The following is a 25392-nucleotide window of genomic DNA, read 5'->3' on the forward strand; positions in this document are numbered from 1 at the left end:
TACAGCTGCTCCTCAGTGTTTTTCTGCCTTTTAAATATTTTGTTCAGTAAGACTCCTGCAAACGTATGTGTCCTTAAACCAGGGTACTTAAAAATAGACCATTTTTAAACAATTATTATTAACATAACAATTATTATAAAACAAACTGTATCTGAGGAGAAGAGACCCTCACATTTTCTAACTTGCACTGTTACTTGTGACACTGTCTGCGCACATCTTTATTTCTCAGCAGTTCAGGTTTATTTTTCACCTTCAGAATTACAGAAAAGGGAGACTGGTGATTTTCAGCTTTATTTCTTTAGATCCCAAGGGGCCTCTGAACTTGCCTAAGCAATAGTTTCAACTTCTGGTGAATACACAGATCCTTTCAACTTTCCCAGAGTGAGGAAAGGCTCCAAGCTCTGCAGTAAAGCTTCTTCCTTACATAATTTGTGGGTGCCCACAGCCTGTGCTGCCTGTTTAGAACAGATAATGAAGAGACACTGCTTTGAAGGGGAAAGACACATTGAGAACACGAAGAGGAAGGTGAGTTTTCCTACTGCACACGTGGCAGAGGCCCTGATTTTTGTGTGAGTGTCTGACACAACTTGGTCTAGACTTCAAACTTCAGGTTGGCACAAAGCAGCACACACGTTTTCCAATCCAGACAGACCAGAACAGTTTTTTGCATCAACATTAAGAACTTTATAGCTATTCAAAATCAGCACCAATGGTTGGATTAATATTTTAATAATTACACACTTTTTACATTATGAAAATAAATCATAAATAGTGTAAAAATAATTCTGAAGATCAACTTCTCAAAAGCAAGAAAAAAAACCTGAAGTACAAAACTAAAAGAAAACAAAACAATATTCAACTGAAAAAACAGGAGAAATTTTAATAATAAAAACAAAAGCATGCTGTTTGATCGGGTTCAATTAAGTCCAGACCAGTGCCCACAAGAAAGTGGTAAATAATAACAAATTAAAATGGGTGATTAAAACCTTGCAATTCTTTACACTACTCATCAAAAGAGGTCTTGTGACATATTTACAGTGCTAAGACACTCAAAATATTTCTAGTATTGATAATATTATGCTGACCCATGTATTTTGCCCCCCAAACACTGAAATCCTTGCCAAATTACTTTTCTTTGTATTTTTATCTCTTCTACTTCATTTATGAGACCATTTGCAATACAAAAATAACGGCACATATAGATGAACTTAAAAAAGTAAAAAATACAAATAAAAATATATAATATTTTCCAAAGGAAAAAGTCAGATACATACATCTTAGCAACATTTTTAAAGTTGTGTGATATTTTTCCAAACATGTACAATAATATAAGAATATCCACATATATGTTAACAATATGTAAAACATTCTTCCACCAACCCAACTCTCCATAATACTTCAGGGAAGTGTGCAAGTACCAATGGGATCTGGGAAATTAATACGATTTCTTTTTAAAATAGAAACAAGTAAAACACTAACGGTCCCAGGTTAAGTTAAGGCCCCCTGCTTTCAAAGAAAATTCAATTTCCAAGCAGCACTGATAATTGGATGCATTTAAAAACAAAATGAAACAAAAACAACACTCCAAATCCCTTTTAAAATACAAACTCCACTTGTTCTGTAGAGTATCCTTTTCAGAAATGATGGTGGCAGGCACTTGTTTCTAAATGCATTTAATGAATCCAACCACCACATAAAATACTTTAATAACAGAGGGTGCAAGAAAACCTTCATTTTTACATTACAGCAACACTGACATCCATAAAAATAAATGGCAGAAAAGAACAAAAAATCAGTGTTAGTTTTAATTCCAGTCACTGAAATAAAATTTTACAATGACTACAAATTAGACTTTCTTTTGACCACTATCTTTGCAGATGTGTTTTCTGTGAGTCTTTAGTGTGAAAATTTAGGAATCTCATTAGGTAAAATACAGAGATTTAAAAATGTAATATAAGATGGTCAAGAAGCAGAGATCAGGAAATTTGAAGGGAAGGGTCAACCTCTGCATGCCTTGAACCTTTCCATCACTTCCAATAAATAGGCCGATAACATCTCTGCAGTTCTTACTGAACTAGCCCCGATTTAGGCAAAACCCCACTGCTGAAGGTGGTAATACCCCCCTCATTACAAAGTGTAACACCTGGGTCCTCCCTCCTGTGTGTCTCAAAGAGCTTTGCAAGGAAAGGGCTCATCTCTGTCCCCTGCCCTTGCTGGGGCTGGGGAGGCACAGCCAGGGGAGGCGCCCTGCATGGCTGAGCCGGGTTTGCCATCCCAGTTCTGGGGTGGCCAGTGGGACCACTCCCTCCACACCCCATGGGGGTCCAGGATCACAGCCACGTATCCTGGCACAGCCCCCAGCCCTGCAAACACCACCCTCCCACCAAAGGCCAGCTGATCTCATTTTGGAGTTGCTCCGTCTCTCACCTGGGCACACGCACCCCATCCATGGGTGCGATGCTCACTGGGGCCAAAGCTAACTGTCCACACCGCACATCAACCTTAAGAATTATTCCTTTTCCAACTCCATACTTTACACATGTGCAGATAAATGGATCTGATTGTTCTGAAACTCTTTCATACTGCTTACACCATAGACTGAAAGAATATACAAACAGCTGGATGAAGAGTATCATTCTGCTTTGCTACACTATCAGAATAGGACATCACAACCAGCAATAAATAAAAATAGAAATCAAAAATACATTGTATCATTGTTCTGTGATTTAACATCTCATGCTTTACCTCAAGAAAAAATAAAGTTTTCCAAAGCATCCTGAAAGAAAGCTTTCCCATAGTTAGTCCATGAATATGAAGACAAAGACCATATATGTCAGACATATTCCATACAGTGCTTAAAAGATTTGTGGCCTCTGTAGCAGGACTTCTGCACAATGTGGCTTTAATACACTGCAGTAACAGATAATTACAAAACTTCATATGAAACAAATACTGAAAACTCTCAACGAAACAAGGATTAATCATACCTGAAAAGTCAGGGATATAGAAACTGTGTAGACTAATACCACTACACATTTCTACAACTGAAAAGACTGGTAGAGGAACTACTGTTCCTGTCACAAACTAAAGAAAAAAAATCATATCTATTTGGAGGAATGCCACTAAAAGATACAACACCACACTGGCAGTTCAAACTGTAGCTTTGCCATCAAAAGGAAAAAGATATACTAGCACCAGATATAGTTGCTTCTTGAACAAAACAAACACGTTGCAAGTCTTCACAGGGTGCTTTTCTTGATGAAATATTGAAACAAATTCTCTTTTTTTCTTCTTGTACTGACCATGCAACTTTTCCAGATATTTTAAAGTTTCACTTCAATCCAATCTGAGATGCAAGTATTAATGCCAAATCTATATATGTAGTTTAACCATTCAAATGAAATTGTTTATCTACTGCTCACTCATGGTTATTTAAAAGGAATAAACATTCCATGATACTGAACAACACAAAGGCTAAAAAAGCCAAGTAAGATTATTTGAAAAGTATTCCTACCTGCTGGAAATTTAATAAAGAAATTAATTTACAAGACAGAAAAGAAAGCAAATGAAGGTGCTGAAGTGTTTCTTCAGTAGGGTCTCAGTGTCAGGGAGTTAAAGGAGAATTGAGTTTTGACTAACATTTAACAGTAGCATCTATAATTATTTCCTGAATGACAAAACCATGGGCCAAAGCTCTGCTAGCTTTACTGGTGCATATAGAAATGGATGCTAGGAGGGCAGTTAAAAAATATAAGTACACAAATTAAATAAAAGGAAAAGAAAGTGCTAATTATTTATCAGCATTATTTATCTCGCCAGATGATAAACATCCTACTTGATTTTGCATGTAAATACTCTGAAGGACCTTTAAAAAATATTTCATCTTACTGTATTGATTGCCAGTATTCGATATCTTAACAAACATTCAGCTTCTGGTCTCCACATGTACCATCCACCCAGCCAAAAGTGCCAAGTCAGCACACTGGCACAAGCGACTCTTTTCTGATGAGTTTGCTCCTCACCCAGCCTGCTGGTTCTTTGAGACACTGCTGCCTCAACAAGCAGCCTGAAAGTGGCAGCTCAGAGGCTTACAGAGCGCTGCTCCTGTCATCCCTCTGAAAGGCCCTCAGCGGTGTCATCACTGTAACTCCCTGGTAACATTTTATATTCTGTCTGTCCCTCCTGAAGGTTCCCACTGTTGAAATAATCTACTACTCTAACAGGTTGATACTTGCATCTCTGAAAATTTAGGGAAAGCAAAACATATTTCCTTATTTCTGTGAACACATTTCTTACTATTGGAAAGAGGGGATTGAGCAGTAAAAATACACATGTATTCAGGGTATAGTGTGAGAATTTTGTTTTTATTAGTAAGATAATACTAATTGGAGGCCACTAAATTGACTTTTTGCTTTAAAAATCTGAGTTTTCCTCAATTAAAAGCTGGGTTTGACTCCAATATACCAAAATGAAAATAAAGATTCATCAAAGAGAAATATTAAATTATAGTGGCATTTCCATTGATCTGAGATTGTGAAGCAATACAAAAAGTGTGACCCCATCTTCACATGATTTAGAAACGATGGAGCCAGGAAAAATGTGTGTTCCAAGACGGGCATAAGGTGCCCTTGTATGAATGGAGACAAGCTGTCTTCTTCAACTTAGTTTTGGTCTACATATGAAAGACAACTCCTCAGAAAAAACCCTCCTAAAAACGGGATGATTCTGCTATATACATTAGGAACAGAAATGATATAAAAAGAATTTCCATCTGCCAAATATGGCACCATTTCTCATAAATTATACTCTCAAACTAACTTCAGTGCACCATATGAAAACTCAAAATTGTAAAAAATACCTTGTGGCAAAACTACAAATGTGCACAAATTACGTGTTTCAAGCAATAAAAAAAAAAAAAAAAGTGGAGAAGGAAATGTTTCTCTAGAAAGCCATCTGAACAGAAAGGGAGAAAAATCAACACATTTAACAGTGGAGCGTGGTGCTAATCGTGCAGTGATAATCACACAGAATTGTTTCTCTCCAATGGTTTTTGAGCAATAATGTCCACTAAAATCACCGTAACAACATAAAAGGAGCAAGATGAATACACCATTCTGTGAAACATAAAAATAAACTCTTTCTCTTCTAGACTTAAAGGCTTCAAAGACTCTGAAATAAAAACTGTTAATACTGAAACAAGACGAATATGTGGCTTGAAAGTATTTTCTTCAATGCCATCATCACAAATGTTGAATAGATTATTGAAATGCATTCTTTATGGCAACAGAAACAGGAAAAGGAAACAAAACCAACCATTGCTTCCAAATTCCCGCGGAGAAGTTCAGCTAGTTATGTGTAATTTAAAGTGAACAACCTGAAAACCACACCATGATACATACATCTCTGGTCAGTTCCATTGTTATCCTCCTCTGGAGGATGATCTGATTCATCCCCACCTCAAGAGTGCTTTCTCCTCCAGCAGTCCCAAAATACAACATGCAGAGCGCATACACTCTGTCCGTCCTCCAGTGAGGCTGAGAAGCATCTGGTCTCAGGTGGTGTCTGCCATCAAATGATCCCTGCAGCACCTCTGTAACCTTTTCAAACAACCCACAGAGAAGTCTGGTTTCTTCTTCAAACTTCTGTCCCCCTGACGAAGGACTCGACAGGGCCTATCGTGAATGTCTTCACGGCTGTGAGCAGTGCAAGGCAAACCGACGCTGATCAACAGGCGGGGCCCTCTCTGATCCAAGGGGCCACGTATCCCGCAAGAATGGAAGCCATCCACCTGCAGCTGGAATGCTATTCCCCAAAAATTCAAGGCCTCTCTCTATGCTCCTCTGGTTTATCTCTTTTTAGCAATGAGCCATGGTGTGACTCCCTTGAGATGACAAAAGGAAATGACTCAGAAGCTGGAATCAAAGGCCACCATCAGCAGCCACTCATGATCACATAGCAGGCAGGTCTGGCACACACACTCATGCTTTTAGTGCACACGAGCAGATGCGGTGTCATGGATCAGTGACGTGCTTAAGATGGACATGGAAGCCAAGTCAGTAAACTCCAACAGCAGCTGGTACAGTACATTTCATAGCATTTTGCTCTTATTTGGTCACAATTTCTTGTAAACTAGTTCATGGCACTCATTGTCCATGCACATCCACAAGCCAAAATATAAGAATTTACAGAAATATTAATTTCTATTATTGATCATTGTTTTGAGATCTCTCCCATTAGAGAGACAATCTTTGCAGGTTTATCCTGCAGTTATTGTATCATCTAACTGCAGATGTAGGTGAAAAACAGATGTACGTATGGACCATTGCAAACAAGTAGAAGCAGCTACATGTAAACATATCTCAGACTTGTAAAATCAAATTTTCAGTTCTCAACTATAAATAAAAAAAGTGGAGCACTATATACACAACTTCATGCTTGTAAGGTTAGATTCATCACTGCAGAGACAAAAAGAGATACAGATTAATCAAATTAGTAAGATATTTCAGACATCTATTACAAATACATAGATATGGCAGAGTTGCAAATATGGATAGTAATTTCCTCAGCACCAACTATTCTTCAGAGATAAATGCACACAGGATTTCACTTATGCTTCATGTTTTCTGATATATTATATGCCAGTATCCCTCCAACTATATTATTCTGAATGCTGTGTTTTTAAATCAAGCATTGTCTAGGTTAAATCTTTACTAAAATAATGTCACCAGTTAATATTGCCATCAATCACAAAACCCAGGAGGATTTATTGAAGAATAGAAAAGAAAGGCAAAGAAAAGGTCATGATACACTGTCCTTCTCAGTATCTCAGAAAGCCAATATAATAACAGATTGACAGATATATTTGACCAAAATGCCACATCCATGAGCTTTTATAATGAATAGGAAGCAGTGATCATCTGCAGAAACTAAAGGATGTGTGAGTCTTCATGTGAAAAAAGAAAAGCCTTGGACTTTTCACAAAACTAATGCCAACTATTTCTACAGTACTGCCTTGATGAATTATTCTACATAAATTTCAACATATCACATGAACTACTGTCATGGACAGGTCTGATCTTGCATTGCTGGATATGTCTGTCTAGGAGTCTCTGAAGTATATCTTGATACTGTTCAGTATGATTGTGACAGTCACTTCTGTGTTCTAAGGATATACTGGTTCCTGAAAAGAAAAAGCTCTGCCCATCCTACCTTTTGCCAGCAGCCAGGCATTGGTAATCCATCAGGACCCTGTTTCAAGGGGAGTAAAAGGATGAAAAGGAAAAAAAAGAGCATAAATAAGTTTGACAGGATAGATATTTCATCAACATCTGTTAGAACAGCTGGAGCAAATTTGACTTTCTATCTAAGAAGTAGCTCCCAGTTAACTTATTTCCTCTCTTATTCTCAAAGTGAAGGAAAAGCCAAAGGCTGTAAGGTTTACACTGTAAATACATACATGTGCTTCTCTGCCATAAAGATTTGGGTTTTTTTCTAGACCATTAGAACTTCTTCATCAGTTTCTTATTGCTACTAGAGCATGGGTTACATGTTATTTTAACTATCTGTTTTATTCACAATAATCTGTATCTGAATGTACAAGATCAGTGAGAAAAAAAATACTATCACTTTTATCTGGAGAGTATTATGTTTTATGGGCTCCTTGTTCAAAGGTCACCCTGTGATAAGACAGCAAGACTCGAATGGGAGTAGGATCTTTTCACTTTCAGGATCAGTTTTTGAATGAAGCAGCGAAATCCTAAGGCCTGAACATACCCTGAGTGCCACAGTGGAAGAACAGTGGGAGCAGGGCAGCACAGCACCACTGATTATTTCAATGCTTAGACAATACAGCCATCTCATTTCTTCTCATGTTAGTGAGTCACTCCTTTTAATGTATCATTTCTACCTTCACGTTTCTCCATGCATCCAGTAAGATCAGGGCCAGCTTTTGACCAGAGTCATACTGGTTTTCATGATCTAATTCCAATTTACATGGCTGCCCAGGGTTTATTCAGGGAGTTATATGCTCAGAATTAGGAGCACATACAATGTAACTAGACTATGAATAAGCAGAAAAAAACCCCAGAATTTAGAATATCAATACTTAATGTTAACCTACATGTGAAGATAATGGTTAATATGGATTTTTGAATATACTTGCATGTGGTCTGGTGTGAATTACTTGCTGCTAAACAAGAGAGAGTGCTGCATGCTAAACAGCTTATTCTAGCAATTATCCACAAACAGAATATTTTTGATCCATCAATGATTGTTAGTAAATCTTCACATATAAATGGTAATACAGAGACAGAGAAACATTTCTAAATTCCAAAAGCATGCTTGATTATCCCCAACAAAATATGAGATATGGTTACCATTAATTGGAAGCAAACAACATGGACTATGGAATAATCTTAATGGACTATGTATTTACAATTAAAAAGCAAGTGACTTCAAATAGAAGTGCTACAGTCAAAATAAAACCTACTTAAATTTAACATTCATCTCAGAGAACCGTGCTTAACCACCAAACAATATCAGAACATGCAGATCAAATTTTACTGTGAACAATTAAAAAGAAAATCCTCCTTGTATCTTTTAGGAAATGTGTATGTACTATTCATTTGGGGTTTTCTTTCTTAAATGGAAAAGAGCTCCAACTTACTTTATCACTAAATAAAAATCATTGTTGCCAGATTGGTACAAGGGAGAAGGTCAAGAAGTAGCATTTTAGTATAGGTGGGAACTTGAATTCATGCTAGCATAGGGTGGGGAGTGTTGTGTGTATTCCAGGAGGGTAAGTTCCAGGGGTAAGACCATTAAATTGGTGACATTAAATAACAAAGACAATGAGGGTTTGGGCTGCAGACTGTTATATTCTTACAAACATCAGGTAAGCTTTTTATTTCCAGATGTGTTTGAATACTCTGATGAACAGGCCAGACACCACAAACATCACTTGTGGATGGTCTGGAAGCCAAGCTCCAGCTTGGCTTACTGAAAACCTTGATTTTTAGAAACAGTATTTACATCCCTCTGTTTGTGACTGTCATTTTGGCCAAATTGTGAAAACATGCTCCTAAGATGGCAAGGATTTGGGAGGAAGACCAAGGTGCAGAGTAGCTATGGGAGAGGCCAGGGTGTGGAACTGAGCCAGTGCAGACAGAAGTCATCAGACTTGATTAGAGGAGGACATTGTGCTGGATTTCTACAACTTGGGTTCAGGGTGAGTGAGGCAATGGGTATTGCAAACCAATGATTCTCAGGGAAAATGTAGGAAGGGCACAAACTTATAAATTACCAGGTGATGTGGGAGCAAATTGCTGAGAGTTAGGCTTAAGGTGTCAACAAAAACTTGTGTTCTCTCACTGCAGTTATGATCACTTGAAGCAGCTGGTTTGTCCATGCACATGCACATGTTACATGAAAAATGTAAAGTCAGCTCAGAAAAACATTATTTTACATTGAGAATGGCTGACTACAAACGAAGGAACTGCATGCAGGGTTGGTAGGAAAGAGAAATACTGTACCAATTGGCAAGGGGCATCCAGCCCATCCAGGCCAGGCTGGCCTGGCTCCCCTTTTTCCCCCTTAACTCCACGGAATCCCTGTTTGTAAAGATTAACTTGCAATGTTACTGTCAAAGAAATGCCTTCAGTATTGACTTAAACGGAGTGAACAACAAACAACAGAGAGGCAAGAGGAACAAGCTGACTGCTTATGATTTAAACCTGTGGAGCACTGATTCTGGCACATTCCAAATTTGGCACCTTTCCAATGTATTTTGCAGAAAAAATGAAAAAAATAGCCCCAAAAAACCCCACTATCAAAAACTCACAAATGTAGCCCAAAGTTCTTAAGTCTGGTGCTTTAACCCCAACTAGGAGGTTTACAAACAAAGTCTGCTCCAGAATTTGCACTTGAGATGAAGCTGTGTTAACAAAGGGCGACAGGTTACACAGTAGCTGGTGCTTGTTCCTCTCCCCTCATCTCTTATTCCATCAGTTTACAGCAGGATGACTGATCTACGACAAGCGAGACGTACCAATGGGCAAGGTGCATCTAATCCAGGAGCACCCTGTTCTCCTTTCTCCCCTTTAGGCCCTTTTTTGCCTTTCTTTCCCTTTTCCCCCTGTGGATACAACAGTTTGGATAAAACAAGTTTCATTCTTTTGAAAAAAAAAATAAAGAAAGAAAGATTGGGTTTAAAGTTTGGGTTTTTCTTTTTAGCCAATGGAGAGCTGAAAGGACACTTACCACTGTGTTCAGGTTTGCATGGTGCATTATGTGGAAAAATAAATTATATGATCACAAGCAAGAACTGCAATCAGTCTCTATTAGTTTGTGTTGGTATTTCATATCAGTATTATGAATGTTTTGAAACCTAGAACAGGGCTTGAAATCATTGATTTCTTGAGACAGAGGCAAATCTGCAAATCCCCCCAATCTGCAGTCCAAAATAAGAGGTCTCCCATTTTGATAAGTGATAGCACTGAAGGGTACATGCTCACTAAGCTGAACTTGTCAGCTTCCCAGAGGACTTGCCACTAGTCAGAAGTAACTTTGGGAGAGCAGAATCCATCAGCAGAGTGTTTTGATAAAAGACCTGTGGCACAGATGCTTCACAGAGATGACTGACTCAATTCCATCAGCTTCCAGGGTGTCACAACAAGGGTGAACCTGGCCCTGAGCATCCTTTACTAACTGACCGTCTGCACTCTGGTAAGAGTTTGGAACAAATCCTGTTCTCTGTGGTGTCCATAGAAACCCATGGACATCACTGAGGGTGCACTGCTGTCACTCCAAATACAACAAGACCATTTCAAACCCTGTTACAGGAATCAAAACACTCACACTGCTTGATGGAGAGGTGCTATGACACTTCCAACAATTTCATATTGTCTTGGTATCATAAAGTAATCAGAAGGGGTAATTAGATTATTTATTTAAGCATTTCAACATTCAAATATTCTGTCTGCTGCAGGCAATGATTCATCTATTTGTTTTACCAAAATTCAATCCTTAGATTTTACATTGTTTTCTTTTTAAATGTGAAACTTCCAATGCTTTCATTCTCAGGGCAGTTAGTTGATTCCCCTCAACAAACGTACCTGTAAAGACGACCTCACCTTCAAGCAGTGTAAAAGGTTTAGAGAGTTCATTTTATAATTGATTTCACACCAGTTGATCACAATGGTAAATGAGTTTCAGGTTGCTCTCAATTTCACAAAAAATCAAAAAGGGATCACTTAAAAAAAAAAGAAATTGGACTAGGATTGTAAAAAATGGGATAGGAAGGATGAGTAAATCAGGATATCACAAAGAAGTGGGAAAAATAGTCATAGGAAAATTAGTATAACATCGGAGAACCAGCAAGTGAGGTTGTGGCTATTGGGAGGATTTAATTTGTGAGGAAAAGGGTAAAAAAGACATAGGAATTGTAAGGAATGAGGGTAGAAGGAGAAGGAAGGAATGCCCCTTTGGAAAGACAGACAGATTTTGGTGAAGCATATTAAATAGACATTTAACTTGTTCCACACCAGTAGAGAAAGGCTTAATCCATTAACAATAGAGAAACATAATTTTATACTTAAAAAACTTCATATAAATAATATTTTAAAAAGGAAGGAAAGCACATTCATCATTTCATATAACAGCATAATTGACATATTCAAATAAAACAAAATGTTCCATGAACAAAACATACTGCATTCATGTCAAAGCAAAATTTACTTGTCTATCTTTTCTGTGTGCCAAAAGGTCACGTGATAATATTTGGAAAAACAGCAACCCAAACATTGCCAGTCCTTACCAAATGATAAGACTGTGATGTAAAAAAATCCTCACAAGACAAGAACCATAAATTGGCTACATTTCCATCTTAAACCTATAAAGATGACAATGTAGCAGAGAAACCCAACAGCTTAGGGTCAAATGTTGTGCTGTTTGTGCTCAGTGTAGGACGAATATATTTGCAATGAGTGTATGCAAGAACAAAGCATTGACATACTCCAAAAAGGATTCTGAAAATGAACAGTACAGTTTGGTTTCTGACTATGTTTAAATTTTTTTTTGGTTTTTTTTTTTGGTTTTTTAACTCTTTGTTTTACAAGCCAGCAGGTAACTATTTTCAACTTCCAGTTTTGCAGGCAGATCTAGGATCTTACTCAAACCAATGCAACAGTTACCTGTGTAGAAAAAATCAGAATTTCCTGGGTACTTTACTACTTTTTCCATCAACTGACTACCTTCTTTTTAATCTTTGATCTTTACTCCTTATCCTGAACTATAGAAACTCACAGGAGTTATGGGGATTCTACATGTGATGAGGATAAAAAAATCCTTTCTGTCCTTCCTCAGCACCTAGAGAAATAAAAAATTGTAGCACTTCTGCAACATCATTATGGTTGGAAAAATCTGCAATCCTCATAAGCACAGATTTTCATCAATGGAGAGTGCAGGGGAAAAGGATAATGCCTTTTCACCCTCTGTTCAGACACACCGTACTCCTCTGTCAAATACATAACAACAGTCACAAATCTGCATCTGGGACCGGAGGCCACTTCCCTCCCTTCCCCACAACATGATCTCTAACTTTGGTTAAAGCCTATTTGTTTCTGAAAGAATTTTTTTTTCTATTCCTACAACTCGAAAATACAAACCTTTTTTGTGAGGAGTGCTCCTGGACTATAATTTTATATGAGTAATTACAGCTAGAACACTTTAAAAAATATTTTTACAGCCATGTTAAGAAGACATAATGCAGACACTGACTTGCTTTCACAGCAGCAGAACTACTGATGGGCTAAAATACAGATCAGCAGCCTAAGCCTCATCTCAAACTTAGGAAGTAAAGATTTATTCCCTGCATGTCTATGAAAAAAGTGTCACTGGTTCTCTTTAGAATGTTCATAACGATATGTATTTTTGCAGTGCAATTTAAGTTTCTTAACTAGAAACTCACTAATCTCAATTTGTGTAATATCAGACCAATAGCCAATATTGTAGAAAAAATATTTCTTTAAATATTAATACATATTTAAAAACCAAGAACTCATAAGCTAGATTGTCAAATTGTTTATTTGTTATTACAAAAATGGTTTATCTGTTGAAATGGGTGCTGTTACACCAATTTGGTCATAGATAATTAGTAATTTACATAAGGAAAACCTTATGTAGAACACAAAAGACTTGTTATAATGAGAACTTGGATTTATTGCACTACTTTGCATCTTTTGAGAGTCAGCTTTCTATTTGGAGAAGAAACTATTGATGCAGCTCAAGTAATTTTGATGAAATGTTCGCTTACGTGATATAAATAGTCCCTAATTTCTGGGAAAAATCAGTTTAAACTAATTTTTAAACATGTAACAGACTTGCTAACTACTTTATTCCATGCATTCTGCTCAAGAGACAGGGTTTGCCTTTTCATGAATTTTTAGGGGGATGGAGGACCAGAGCTCTTAGGAGATGTGTCCTGCAGCCCAAGAGAACAAGTCTCCACAGGCAGCCTAAATCACAACTGAACTCAAAAAAGGGTGTAGCTGTGCCACACACCATTCCACATAAAATTCCCTCACTCCCTTGCAACTGGAAGTCCCATGTTTGACTTACCTAGTCAGTCCCTAAGAATCAAGTCTAATATCCAAAAGCAGCACACTGGACACTGGAACATTAAACATTTTTACATCCTGAGTGCTGAATCTCATCTGTTCCATTTTCACATTGTATTTGTGTGAGTGAGATTTTTACCAGCTTTCCGTATTTTCTTCCAGAAATCTTCTGGAGCTCTGGTGGCTGAAATTTGTCTGTCTTATCTGCTCTAGTTGCACATGGAAACACAGACTCAAAGTGTGGCTGAAAGGGAGTTCTGGAGGTTGCCTAAGATTCCCATTGTGATCAGGATGATTCCTGACCCTAGGTCAGCTCAGACCAGACCAGGTTCTGCAGTGCTCCTTGGGCAGGAGCACCTCGTGGTCCTGTGTTTCCCCATTTGCAATTACTCAGAAGATTTTTGCTCTATCATTTTTTTATCTCCCCTTTTGAGTAGTTTGGCCATCCCATTGTCAGACTAAGCCAGTCCCCTTCCTCCAGCCTCTACCACTGGTTGTGTTTGCCCCAGACCCCTGCCAGCTTGGTAACCTTCTTACTCTTCAATTTCTTCTTGAACTGTGAGGCTCAAAAGACAGTATTTAAGCAGTATTTAAGGCAGTATTTAAGCAACCTCACTGGAACTATTAGAGAGGCATAATTACTTATTTTTATCTTCTGGACACAACTCTTTGAATGTATCCCAGGGTGAGAACACACTGTTAAGCTCACTCAATTTGGCACCTGCTGTAACTCCCACTTAGCACAAAGAGCATTTTGACCATCACCTCTCTGAGCTGGCTGTTATCAGTTGCACCTTCAGACTGACAGCTGCTCCCAAGGAGAAAAGCTGTTCACTGGTGGCAGATAGACCTGTACTCTGGCAGCAAGCAAGGGCTCACCATTCATTGTGATTACTCTGCCAGGTCAAACACTGCTTTATAACATTCATGGTGCACCTGCTTAAACAACTGTTGTTCTGCAAAATCAGTACCTTACCAACGATCTCTGAGCTCAAAAGAAAGAGCAATACAGCAAGGGACAAAGGGAAGGATGGATTTCATCATACCCTTTTCAATGCATTCTTGGGAAGTGTTTTGCCTAACCAGATTAAGAAATGGAGATGAACTCTAACACTCATGGCGACTTTTTAGGCCTGCTTCTTGTTTAGGACACCATAATGAGAAATTAATACAACCTAACCCTGCGTATGTCAGCTTGACAAGAACATTGGTCTGAGCTAGAAAAATCATCTGCTCCATGTATGGACTTTTACATTAAGTGGCTTGGTGTGAGTTCTAAATCAGGAATTTTAGCAGCTGGGCTTTGTGTTGGGTAGAAATGTGAGAGATTTGCTCATGAAGTTTCTCTACACATACATTAAGTCCTGCATTGCTTTTTACTAAAGAGATTTCTAAGTCACTGTGTCTGGACACTGAAAATTAAGTCAAGCTGTTTCTGTTAACTTCACTGTCTAGTTGGTTTACCAGAATGGTAGAATATATGATTCAATTTAAATCCACAAGGATAACAAAGTCCTTAACTGCAAATAAAACAGCGCCAAAAATAAAAATTCAAACAGTTCTTGTCTTAGACACTTGGTGTGGAACAGGTAGCATGTACAGGCATGCTACACCAGGATCAACCATTAGTGTGCAAATACTGCCAGGGAACAGAGTGGGGCTCTTCAGTATAAAATCACTACCACAACAACTAATGTCTCCATTAAATATTTCAGGACTTTCAACAAGTGCAGGATGGATTGGAGAAAATGAGCCTAAAAAAAAAGGCTGTGCATTGGGACATGTTGGTATTTCTAGTCCTGTACATACATTTTTATGGTTTTTCACGATTTTGCTCTAGCGTGTATCTGTGACTTGCCTTTTGGCACACAGTAAAAACAAAGGTAAATTTTAATGAGACAATTTATAGTGTAAAGACAGCAGAAGTGATTAGCTGAGGAATCAAGCAACAGTTATGAACACTATGGTCACCTTTTCTCCCTTTTCTCCTATATCACCCTTTTCTCCTCGAGGACCAGGGAAACCCTATAAAAACAAAGCGGACAAAGATAGGTTGACTTTTATTAACATGCAGATTAAGTTCTCAAATACTCCTGGAAAACCTAAAAGGTTGATTTCACTATGTGCTCTGTACATATATTATATGTGGACACATGCACAGACACAAGAGCATGTGAAACAAGTAAGCCACAGAGGTTGGTAGAGACATTTTGGCAGCTACAGGAAGAAACCATGCCACTCAAACTAGCCATCATCCATGCTCCATAGCATAAATACATTCTTAAAAAGACTCCTCCAAGTTAGAGATTTCAGTGTAGGACTACAGAAGAAGACTTCCAGTAAGTCTTTTTAGCATGCCAAGGAAAGAGCCTATCCCAAACATATCCCTTACAGGCTACGGAATTATTCTCTTTAATTAGAACAAATTTAGTTAACTAAGTGCTAAGTGACCCCTTGTTCTTCTACAAATGAATTGTCTGAATATTTTCTTAGCAAGCATTTTTTCAGCCTACTGACATCGAAAGGACCAAGTACTGGTATTGCTGAGCACCACTATCTGGGGGTGTCTGTCGATAAGGGCTGTACATTGCACAATCTTTGTCCTCTTTAGCACAGAGAAAGAGCAAACACAGCACTCAGCACACCCTCTGCAGGTCCTGCATGCATGCTAAAGGGCAGCAAAGGTGTTGTGCTCCACAAGGGATTCTTGGCAGACTCTTACCAACCCCTGAGGGTGCCCTGGTCACACACATTACTTACATCGAGGCCAGGCTCGCCGTCTTTGCCCTGCCAAAGAACCACAGGAACTGCATTAGTTTCCCTCAGACAATGACACTGCTGCCCATGCTTAACATTTCCAGGAACTGATAACCTGGCTGCAAAATTTTCACTTGACTGTAAAATTTTGTTTGCAGGCAGATTCCAAGAGCAAGTAAAAAATACAAAACCAGCTAAAAACTTATAAAATTTTATTTTTAGTTCACAGGAATAGGAAACAGAAATAGGATTTTTTTTAAAAAAATTAACTCACAAAGGTGATCCTCACATAAAAATGTGTGGCAAGCTAATTTAACACTCCATGGAGCCTGAAAACTGTCTCCAGCAACTGACTCCTGATCCAATTAAATGGATCCAATTAAACCACAGGTCTGTATTCCAGCTTAAATTAATTAATCAAATGGATTAGACTGGAGAGGGTATGGAAACACTAGAAGTCTCCTGGAAAGGCTGGTTGTGCCTGGCCAAGCACTTTTACATGACTTTCCTGGCGTCAAAGTACAGAACAGACTTGTGTATATGTACACACCTGACCCAGTCATTAGCAGTGTAAACAGGGAAAGTCAACTGATTTTATTGGAGATATCGTTGTCAGGTCAAAGGAAGTTCTCCTTCATATTTTAGAAATAGATAACATAATTAAAATTATTGATTTAAAACAAATAATTTCACCTGTGAGTGAGCAACAATGAAATTGTCACGTAACTTCTGAGTAGATGGCACAGAAATGAAAACAAAATGTGTCTCTGAAGCAACAAACAAAATAAAAACATAATGGAGAAGAAACCTTGCAGAATGGAAATCCAAGCAGCATACTGACATGAAGAAATTCAGAGCTTTCCACAGTTCTTCCTGAACTCCTGGTACTCTCACATTGTCCCCAGGCAGCTGATGGCCAAAGGCTGCTGAACCAGGAGCACCTGCATTCTGCATCTCCTCTCTCTCGCTGGTTCATGTCAGGTCTGGTTTTTTATGTGCATGGATAGAAACCCAAGAGTGTGATACAGAACACTGACCTCGCACTGTCAGGGTTTATTATCAATGTCTGCCTTTTCCAACTAATTTTACTGCTAGGTGAAAATCAGCCATAAAGCACACAAAGTTTAATCAGGGAGGGATGAAAAGTGCAGTGTGTACAAACTCTGTGCAACTTACAGGCAAGCCATATGGTCCTCTGGGTCCAGGGTCACCTACAGTTCCCTTCTCACCCTAAGAAAAGATTACAGAACAAGCAAACAAAAACACTGGCTATCTTAGAAATTATCTCTACCAAGTGCTTTAGGTTAAAGTTTATGCATTCCTAAGTATTTTGAGTGAAAAAATATCCAAGCTCATTTATTTTCATTAAATGTTTAAGGGAGAAAGAAAAAGTGTGTACTACCATGTTTTCTAGGAAGAATGACATTTTAGGGATATGATATCACATTCATTTCTAAATATGTTAGTAACTGAAAATATGTTTCAACTGAACACACACCAGTGTCAAGTTTAAGCTTCTGACAGCTTAATGTTGCTCTCAGTAAAAATTCAAAGTTGTAATGAAAACTGAGGATATACAGCATCAAGCTGTATATACACACAGCAGCTGAGATGCAACACAGTGACAGGCAAAAATAATGTGTCAGTCAAAGCTTGATTTAAGTAGGCAATGCTATTAACAGTGACATTGTGAAGATTATCCTATGCACTGTGCTGTGTTGCTTAATCATCTACTGGATTCTAGATAAGTGATGTAAATACCCTGGTTTATTACAATCAAAACAACTGTAATAATATGCAAGACAAACAAGTACAGAGATTTCTCCAGAAGTCTGATCTCAGGCTGCACTACAATCCATGGAAAAATTACCAGTTTCTAGAGGGGTGCTGCCAAAGTAATTTTGCAAGCTTAATACAGGGTAAACTTTTCCAAACAGAATGGAATTTCATGGTGACGAATTTCAGGCTGACAGCATTAATCACCTTTGCTCTCAAATTTTTCTTTATCAAGATTGATATGAAGTTAAGTTTCTCAAGCCAGCCAGGACTAGCCTGTATAACTGCAAGCACAGGTCCCTGTAAGCTTGGTAGGGAGTTGGGGCTGGGAAGAAGGTGTGAAAAGCAGTCTTGTTTCAGACCGTTCTTTCTTCTGAATGAAATCCATCAGAAAAGTATTTCTCTCTGGAGAGAACTAAACAGCTCAAAACGTTGATGTTGAAATGAAAGAAGAAAATCCTGACCACCTCTAGTTTTCAAAGCTCCTACTCTGGATTTGTCATGCAGGGTGACTTGGATCCCTTTGTCACTCCCTTTGGTGAGCACACCCTAACACAGGGCTTCCTGCAAGGCTCTTGGTGCGCACAGGTGCTGTGTTCATCCTGCCATTTGCTGCACTTATGCTCATGAGAGAATTCCCTGTACAGCAGCCTCTGGGTTATTTACTACTTACCATTATTTCATTAACAACTCTATCATTAAAAGCACAAGACAGAGATGTAGATGCGTACCTAATTAATAGTGGTGATTACTGGCACAGCCAAGCACTCAGCACAGCTCTGAAAATGGGCTGCTATGTCTAAATTTCAATGACTGAATTATACAAAAAGGCAGGCACCAGAACCAACAGGACCTTAACCTGTGGTTGAATAAAACCAGCAATAAGGAGTTTGTCAGAGTAACTGACATTTGATCTGTTTTAAATAGTTTATATTTTTACTTAGGTGGGTACTTGCTTTAGTCTAGAGGTAATGAGATGTGCAATGTCAGGTCTTTCTTTCTGGATTCTGCTACTCCCCTGCTAATTTCTGAGCAGCTTTTGGGCTGGACGCCCTGGCAGGACAAAGGAGGTATTGAGAACTAACAGCTGATTTTCAAAACAATAAATCCCTTGCAGCTTTAAAGCCTTCTGCTAAGAAGAAACTAATGTGCTGACCTATGTAGGTAAGAGCTACAGAAATCTTTGATCAGGACTTGAAATATGTCAAGACCAGTTAAGCATCTTTTTTTTTTTTAATCTTCAACAGCAAGATGACTGTACAAAGTCTTCTCAAGATAGGCTTATAACATTGCTAAACATATGGCAGACATAAAAATACTGAATGTATCAGTCTACGAAATAATCACATCTGTTATGTAAGAATATATTTGGAGAACTGTATCTCAGAATATTTGTGTCCAATACAAAGCACATGCTGAAACATGTTTGGATTATCAGATGAGGTCCTGAATGTTCATGGATTATATGAGATTAATGGACTGTCATGAGCATACTGCCCTCAACCATCACAATTTCCTTCAGGGCAGCAGATATTAGCAAACTTCAAGATTTTGTTTTAAATTTATTTGTGAGGCAATCCATCAGTGTCCAAAGAATAGAAACCATAATGTATCGTTTTGCCTCCTATTTCACTTCAGTCTCCTGAATCATGGACAAATATGAGCTACAATTTGAATGAATAAAGCTGAATAATCTGTGTCTCCATTAGGATAGACAGGGAGATTTCATAACATTGTTATGGTGAGAAATATTTTAACCAAATTAAAGAGAATGCACTTTAGCTACTAGTACTAACTGTGTGTAATGATAACAGTGCTGCATAGGCTACACATCCAAAAGCTAAAATCAAGCTCAAAACCAGGCCTTTGTCACAATGAAAAAAAAAAAAAAAGAAAATGTTTATTTCCAGCTCTCAGATTCCTTTAGCTGGTCAAGAAGCTGGATGTACATTATGCCTGTCATCACCCTTCAGGCTTACATGTCCCCTTTCATCAGTAGTAGCTGAAGATGTGTTTTCCAGTATTCTCTACTTTCACTCAAGACAGTATGTAAGTGAAAATAATAGGTACACAGTCAGATTCAGAGGCCTATTATGACTTACTCCTCCATTTAATAAAGATGGTCTCAGTAAAACCTCTCTAAGCATCTGGAAAAATGTAATTCTAGTAGCTGAAAATTAGTAAGAAGTAATAGACACTGTCCTCATAAATTATATTAATTCCCATTATTAATTACTCTTTCAGTTTTGACTAAAAAACGCATAAAACCACATTATACTGTCATGATTTTCTTAGTCTGCCTTGTCACCATCTAAATAGACTTTGTATAAAGATGATCTGACATTTTCTGTTTTAATAGTTAATTGAAAATCAACAACCCACCCTAATTTGCACAACAGTTTGCTCTACCTCAGAGTAGTAATTGAGCATCACCTCAAATGCAGCCTGTGCAACAATGAATTCATAATTATTCTGTTAAACAGCCCTAATGCCCTCCTAGATTTATACTGGCCCAAGATTTTTCTTATCAATACAGACAAAATGGGGCCCTATCCAGTGACAGTGAACACTGGCCCTATGCACTGTTTTTAATTAAAAAGTAAAGCCTGAAATCCGCAGACAAAAATGTTTCCTTCCTGCTTTCACATAAACAAGTTCAACAGTTGCAAATGCAAGTTGTATAACAGCATTAAAAAGAAATGATTTGTTATTTAAATAATGAGATATATATCAACACTGTGCACCTGTTATATAACTATGCTACAAACAACTCCTCCCAAATGGTATTGAATAACTAAATGAACAATTACAGCAACAATCCTACTGGTTGCCTGCTTGGGAAAAACCCCTCCATCTGTCTTGTGAACTTCCTCCCATTCATTTAGCTCCACAGAAAATGGTGGGTGTGTAGGAATTTTCTGCACACCTTGGTCTCTCTATTTTTGTGAAGTTCTCCCTCTGTGCTCATGCAATTACTGATTTACATCACAACAATTCCTATCCCCTTTTCAGTTACTGCTTTTCAACAGCTACAGTGGGGCTTATTCCAGATCCAGCTGTATGACTTCTTAGGACCTTGAATACCCTCACAAGAAAAAAAACATTAGTAGCTGTCTTCCACAGACAGAAAGAATAGTTTCTATTATATTTCATTGTCAAAGACATTTCAACTGGTAGTACACATGCATGTCCTTCAGTATAAAAGGTCATAATGCAAGAATAAAATGTATTGTATTTTATATACTTCTACATGTACATCTCATCTAATTTTTTTACTTAAGATTAGAGGATGTTCAACTATTTTCCGCAGAGTTGACAGAAGATAAATATTGTCCTAATTGAAGGAAAAAAAAACTAAATCAGTAATCCCCTAGAAAAACAAAAAATACTCAAGCCCTTCAGGCCCTTAACTAGCCTTAAGAGGTAACTGCAGCCCACTGTACAGTTTAATTTGGACTGTGCTGCATGTCTTGTATTCATCCCTCAGTACACAGCTCTGTAAAAATGAAACTTACCTTTCTCAGATGAAGCTAATTGGACCTCTGCCATGTGGCTGTGTCCTTTTTACAGCTACTCTGAAGTTGTCTTAGCACAGTTGTTTTGTTAAAGCTGTTTGTTTTGTTGTTTTGTTAAAGTGAAGAAATCAAAGAGACAAAGTTCTGGACTGGTAACTCCTCCTGGAGGTTTTAGGATATCACCTTCTGGTTTGTTGTAAAAATTGATGGTTGTATTGTTAAAGGTAACAGGATTATTGTTAGAGTTCCTATCCTATTTCCACTGGAGAAAATTTACTGTGAATATTTCAAAATTAAATAGCAGGGCTCCTATCTTCTAAGCTTAGAAAAAAAAAAGTTTAAATTTTACAGAGGCTGGAGATATTTTTCCTGGATAAAAACATTTAAGTGAATAGAGGAGAGAAATAATCCCTTTTTTCTGCCATTGCATTCTTATATAATCAGATCACACTATCTCCTTTTGCACCAGCTTGTTCTCAATTTGCACAACATAATGAAACCAATGAAAATCATGTTCTGTTTGCGGCACTGTGAACTAGAAAGTCCAGTCAATTTCTCACTGATTAGTCATTTCAAAATACCAGCTCCCCTGGAGTTAATGAGTTACAATGTCAATCTCAAACTGATAAATGTGTGTGTAAGTAGAGCACATATCCAGTTCTGGGCTGCTCCTCTACAGGTGAGACACTGCTCTGTTCTGTAATGTCTAGGCACAGTAGGTGTCCCCATATGACATTTTTCCACTGTGGCAGTTGCTTTGCAGGGAGGAGCACATGGAACATATACTTACTCTCTCTCCTTTGGGACCTGCAGGGCCATGGGGACCAACTGGGCCATCTATGCCCTACAAAAAGGAACAAAGAGGGTAAGAGAGAGGGCTTGTTCTTACAACTCTTTAGTTTTAATAGCTGTCTTGTACACAAGAACTAACATGGAATCAGTCTTCACTGGTTGAAAATTTGGATTTAATTGTGATGCAATCTATTTGGCTTTCAAAACTCCACCTATAACCTCTCCTGTTCCAAGGTAGAGCGTTCTATTTGCGTTCACTACATCCATGGAAGTAATCAGATTTACAAAGACCTTAAACTGATTGGAAGAAGATGGAAGGATCAAAGAAAGATTTTAATTATTGTTCTATTTTTAAAATGGATTGTTCTTTAAATTGAATTGTCCACCTGTAAGATGGACTTAGCTATTGCAAGGATCAATGACAATCTTACTTCCAAGATATAACTTTTTCACTGCATAGATTTCTTTATCATTCAAGAAAGCAAAAGATTTAACATCTCTGATGTGTAACATAGCAATGTGTGTAGATGAACCCCAGTACATCTGCATGTCCTTCACTGATTCCATATTAGCACTGAACAGCTCTGTTCTCCTGTAAGCTAAATCCCTAACCTTACTCAGGAAGCCTAGCAACCCAATCAAGGCAATTGTCCAACCAAAAATCAAAACTAAGCTGCCTTTTTAAGGTTCAGAGCTCCTTCTACAGAGAATTACATTATCTTTTCCACACACACTGCCCTAAGAACCTGCTTGAAGCCCCCTCCTATGCAGCAGGGAAAATGCCTGCAGCATTTGGCCTTCCTTCCTGTGCAGCGAGGAGCTTGGCTGGCAGAGCCCTGGGAAGCACAGGGACTGGGTCACAAAGGGGACACAGAAAGACAAGGGACTCACCCGGGCTCCTGGCTTCCCGTCTAAGCCAGATGCTCCCTGTGTGGTGAGGTGGAAGCATGGATGACGGGCACGACACGAATGACAAGAAGGTGAGATTAGTAAGTGGTGCTGATGAATAAACACAATTCAAACGTACAGTACACGCTGTGACAGGGTTCTGGAGTGGGTACCACATTACTACAGCATGTTAGTTAAAAATTCACATGAAACACCAAGAGCCTGACTCTGCTCTCGCTTCAGTGTAACATCACCGACCCACCCCTGCCCTCACATGAAGTATATTAGAGCAGAATATTGTCAGGCTGTAGGAGCACTACAAACACCAGATGTTAGGGTGTTTTTGAGCCTGAACACACAAATATTTACTTTGTCATTTACCCACATGCTTTCTGATTTGTAAATAGCAACAATACTGAATAGTATACACAAAGGAAGAAAGATGTGTGTTAACTGCGATAGGAAATATTTAAGTGCAAGAATACTGCATTATGCAGCCAACAAAATCTGGATCCTGACCACAATGGGCTCATTCATTTCCAGGAGCCCGGGAGACAATCACATTTCCTGTTTTCCCGCTATGCCCGCAGGCACGGGCTGCGGTGAGCGATGTGCCCGAGCATCCTTGGGGCGGGGGCGCCCCCTGGTGGGCGCCGTGCGAATAACAGAGCAGCGGCCGGGGACACTGGGCACAGGGGACAGCGCCACTCGGGACACCGGGAATCGTCTGGGGAACACCTCCCTCCTAAAAAAGCTAACCAAACCGAACCCCAAACAAACCCAAAATCTCCAGCCAGCTCAATAAAACGAGCCGGTTTTTGGAACGTCAAGCGCTTGGACTTTGCTCCTGAAAATGACATTTAGAAGTAGCAAGCAGGAGCAAGACAAGATCCGTGTAAATTTGAAAAACGTAGTAGCATTTTTTGTTCTGGAGTCTCTTCTACCTTATAGTAATTTCCAGAACATCTGCTCAGGCCTCCAAAGCTCACTCTCTACAGAGATGTAGCTGTCAATGTGAAAATGAGTTTTATTTTTTTTCAAAATAAATTAAAATTAAAATTCTCAGTGATGCTGACCTTGTCCATAAGCCCTGCACATAATTCTTGAAAATATTAATCAGAGAGGTTTGTGCTCCTTTGGGTCAGCTAAGTCTTTTTTCTCCATTTTACTGTTAACAATGTCATCACTGGAAGCAATCCTCATACAATAACAACATTAAAGAGGACAAAAGAACTCTTTTTCTGAAAAAAATCCCAACCTGCTTTCAAAATCCCAACCAACTTTCAACATGCTTTCAAACACATGAAGTATTTTCTGTTTTATCAACCTAAATTTTAAGAACCCTGATGTTTCCGTATTTTTAAGGTTCTTCACTTGTAAGACAAAATTAATGACAAACACTCAGAATCGGAATTTTCTAAAAAACAAGGCAAAAATAAGAATCCAGGGGGAAAAAAACCACCAAAACCTGCAACTAAATTCCCTAAATCAATTTTTAGCTTTCCTCAATTACACCTCACAATCTGAACTGGAGAATGTAATAAGAGGAATAATAACTAAGAAGACGGGGGAAAGGGAAGACTCCTTTTTTAATGGAAACACCATAGAACACTTGAATAACAACAGCATGGCTAATGCAATGGGGGTGATGACATCCTTGTGACACTGAACACTCTCAACTGACACACAACAACAACAATAACAACAAAAAAAACCCTGACAGCAGTGGGTTTTACAGGACATTACTTGGGATGATAGCACAGATTTGGGACAAAACAAAACGAGACTGATGCTCTGCTCCAACATGGTATATTCTGTGTATGCTACTGAGTAAATCAGAGTTGTTCATGAGGAGTAGAAAGAGATGTTTGTGATTTGCACTGAAATTGAATAGTTGGGTTTTTTTACTTACTGGAAGACCAAGGGGCCCTCTGTCACCCTTTTGACCTGGTTCACCCTTCAATCCTTTAAGACCATTTAACCCTGGTTCACCCTAAACGTAAAAGTATAAATGCCAAATTTTTGGTGCTATAATGGGTGTTTAAGCTGGG

General features: G+C 38.4%; 1 protein-coding gene across 1 annotated transcript in view; it reads right to left on the reverse strand.

Annotated features, from left to right (window-relative positions):
* Positions 1–713: 713 nt before the first annotated feature.
* The window catches only part of COL25A1 (collagen type XXV alpha 1 chain), a 298445-nt gene continuing 273766 nt past the window's right edge, over positions 714–25392 (reverse strand). The window contains exons 30-38 of the mRNA XM_030947161.1: positions 25254–25334; positions 23345–23380; positions 22452–22505; positions 17547–17600; positions 16374–16400; positions 15585–15638; positions 10046–10132; positions 7210–7248; positions 714–5881 (exon numbers count right to left, since the gene is read on the reverse strand). Of these exons, the coding sequence (XP_030803021.1) occupies positions 5846–5881; positions 7210–7248; positions 10046–10132; positions 15585–15638; positions 16374–16400; positions 17547–17600; positions 22452–22505; positions 23345–23380; positions 25254–25334 (468 nt within the window). The 3' untranslated portion in view covers positions 714–5845. The remainder of the gene's footprint in view (positions 5882–7209; positions 7249–10045; positions 10133–15584; positions 15639–16373; positions 16401–17546; positions 17601–22451; positions 22506–23344; positions 23381–25253; positions 25335–25392) is intronic.

This window comes from Camarhynchus parvulus, chromosome 4 (genome assembly GCF_901933205.1).
Source record: "Camarhynchus parvulus chromosome 4, STF_HiC, whole genome shotgun sequence".
Lineage (NCBI taxonomy): Eukaryota > Metazoa > Chordata > Aves > Passeriformes > Thraupidae > Camarhynchus > Camarhynchus parvulus.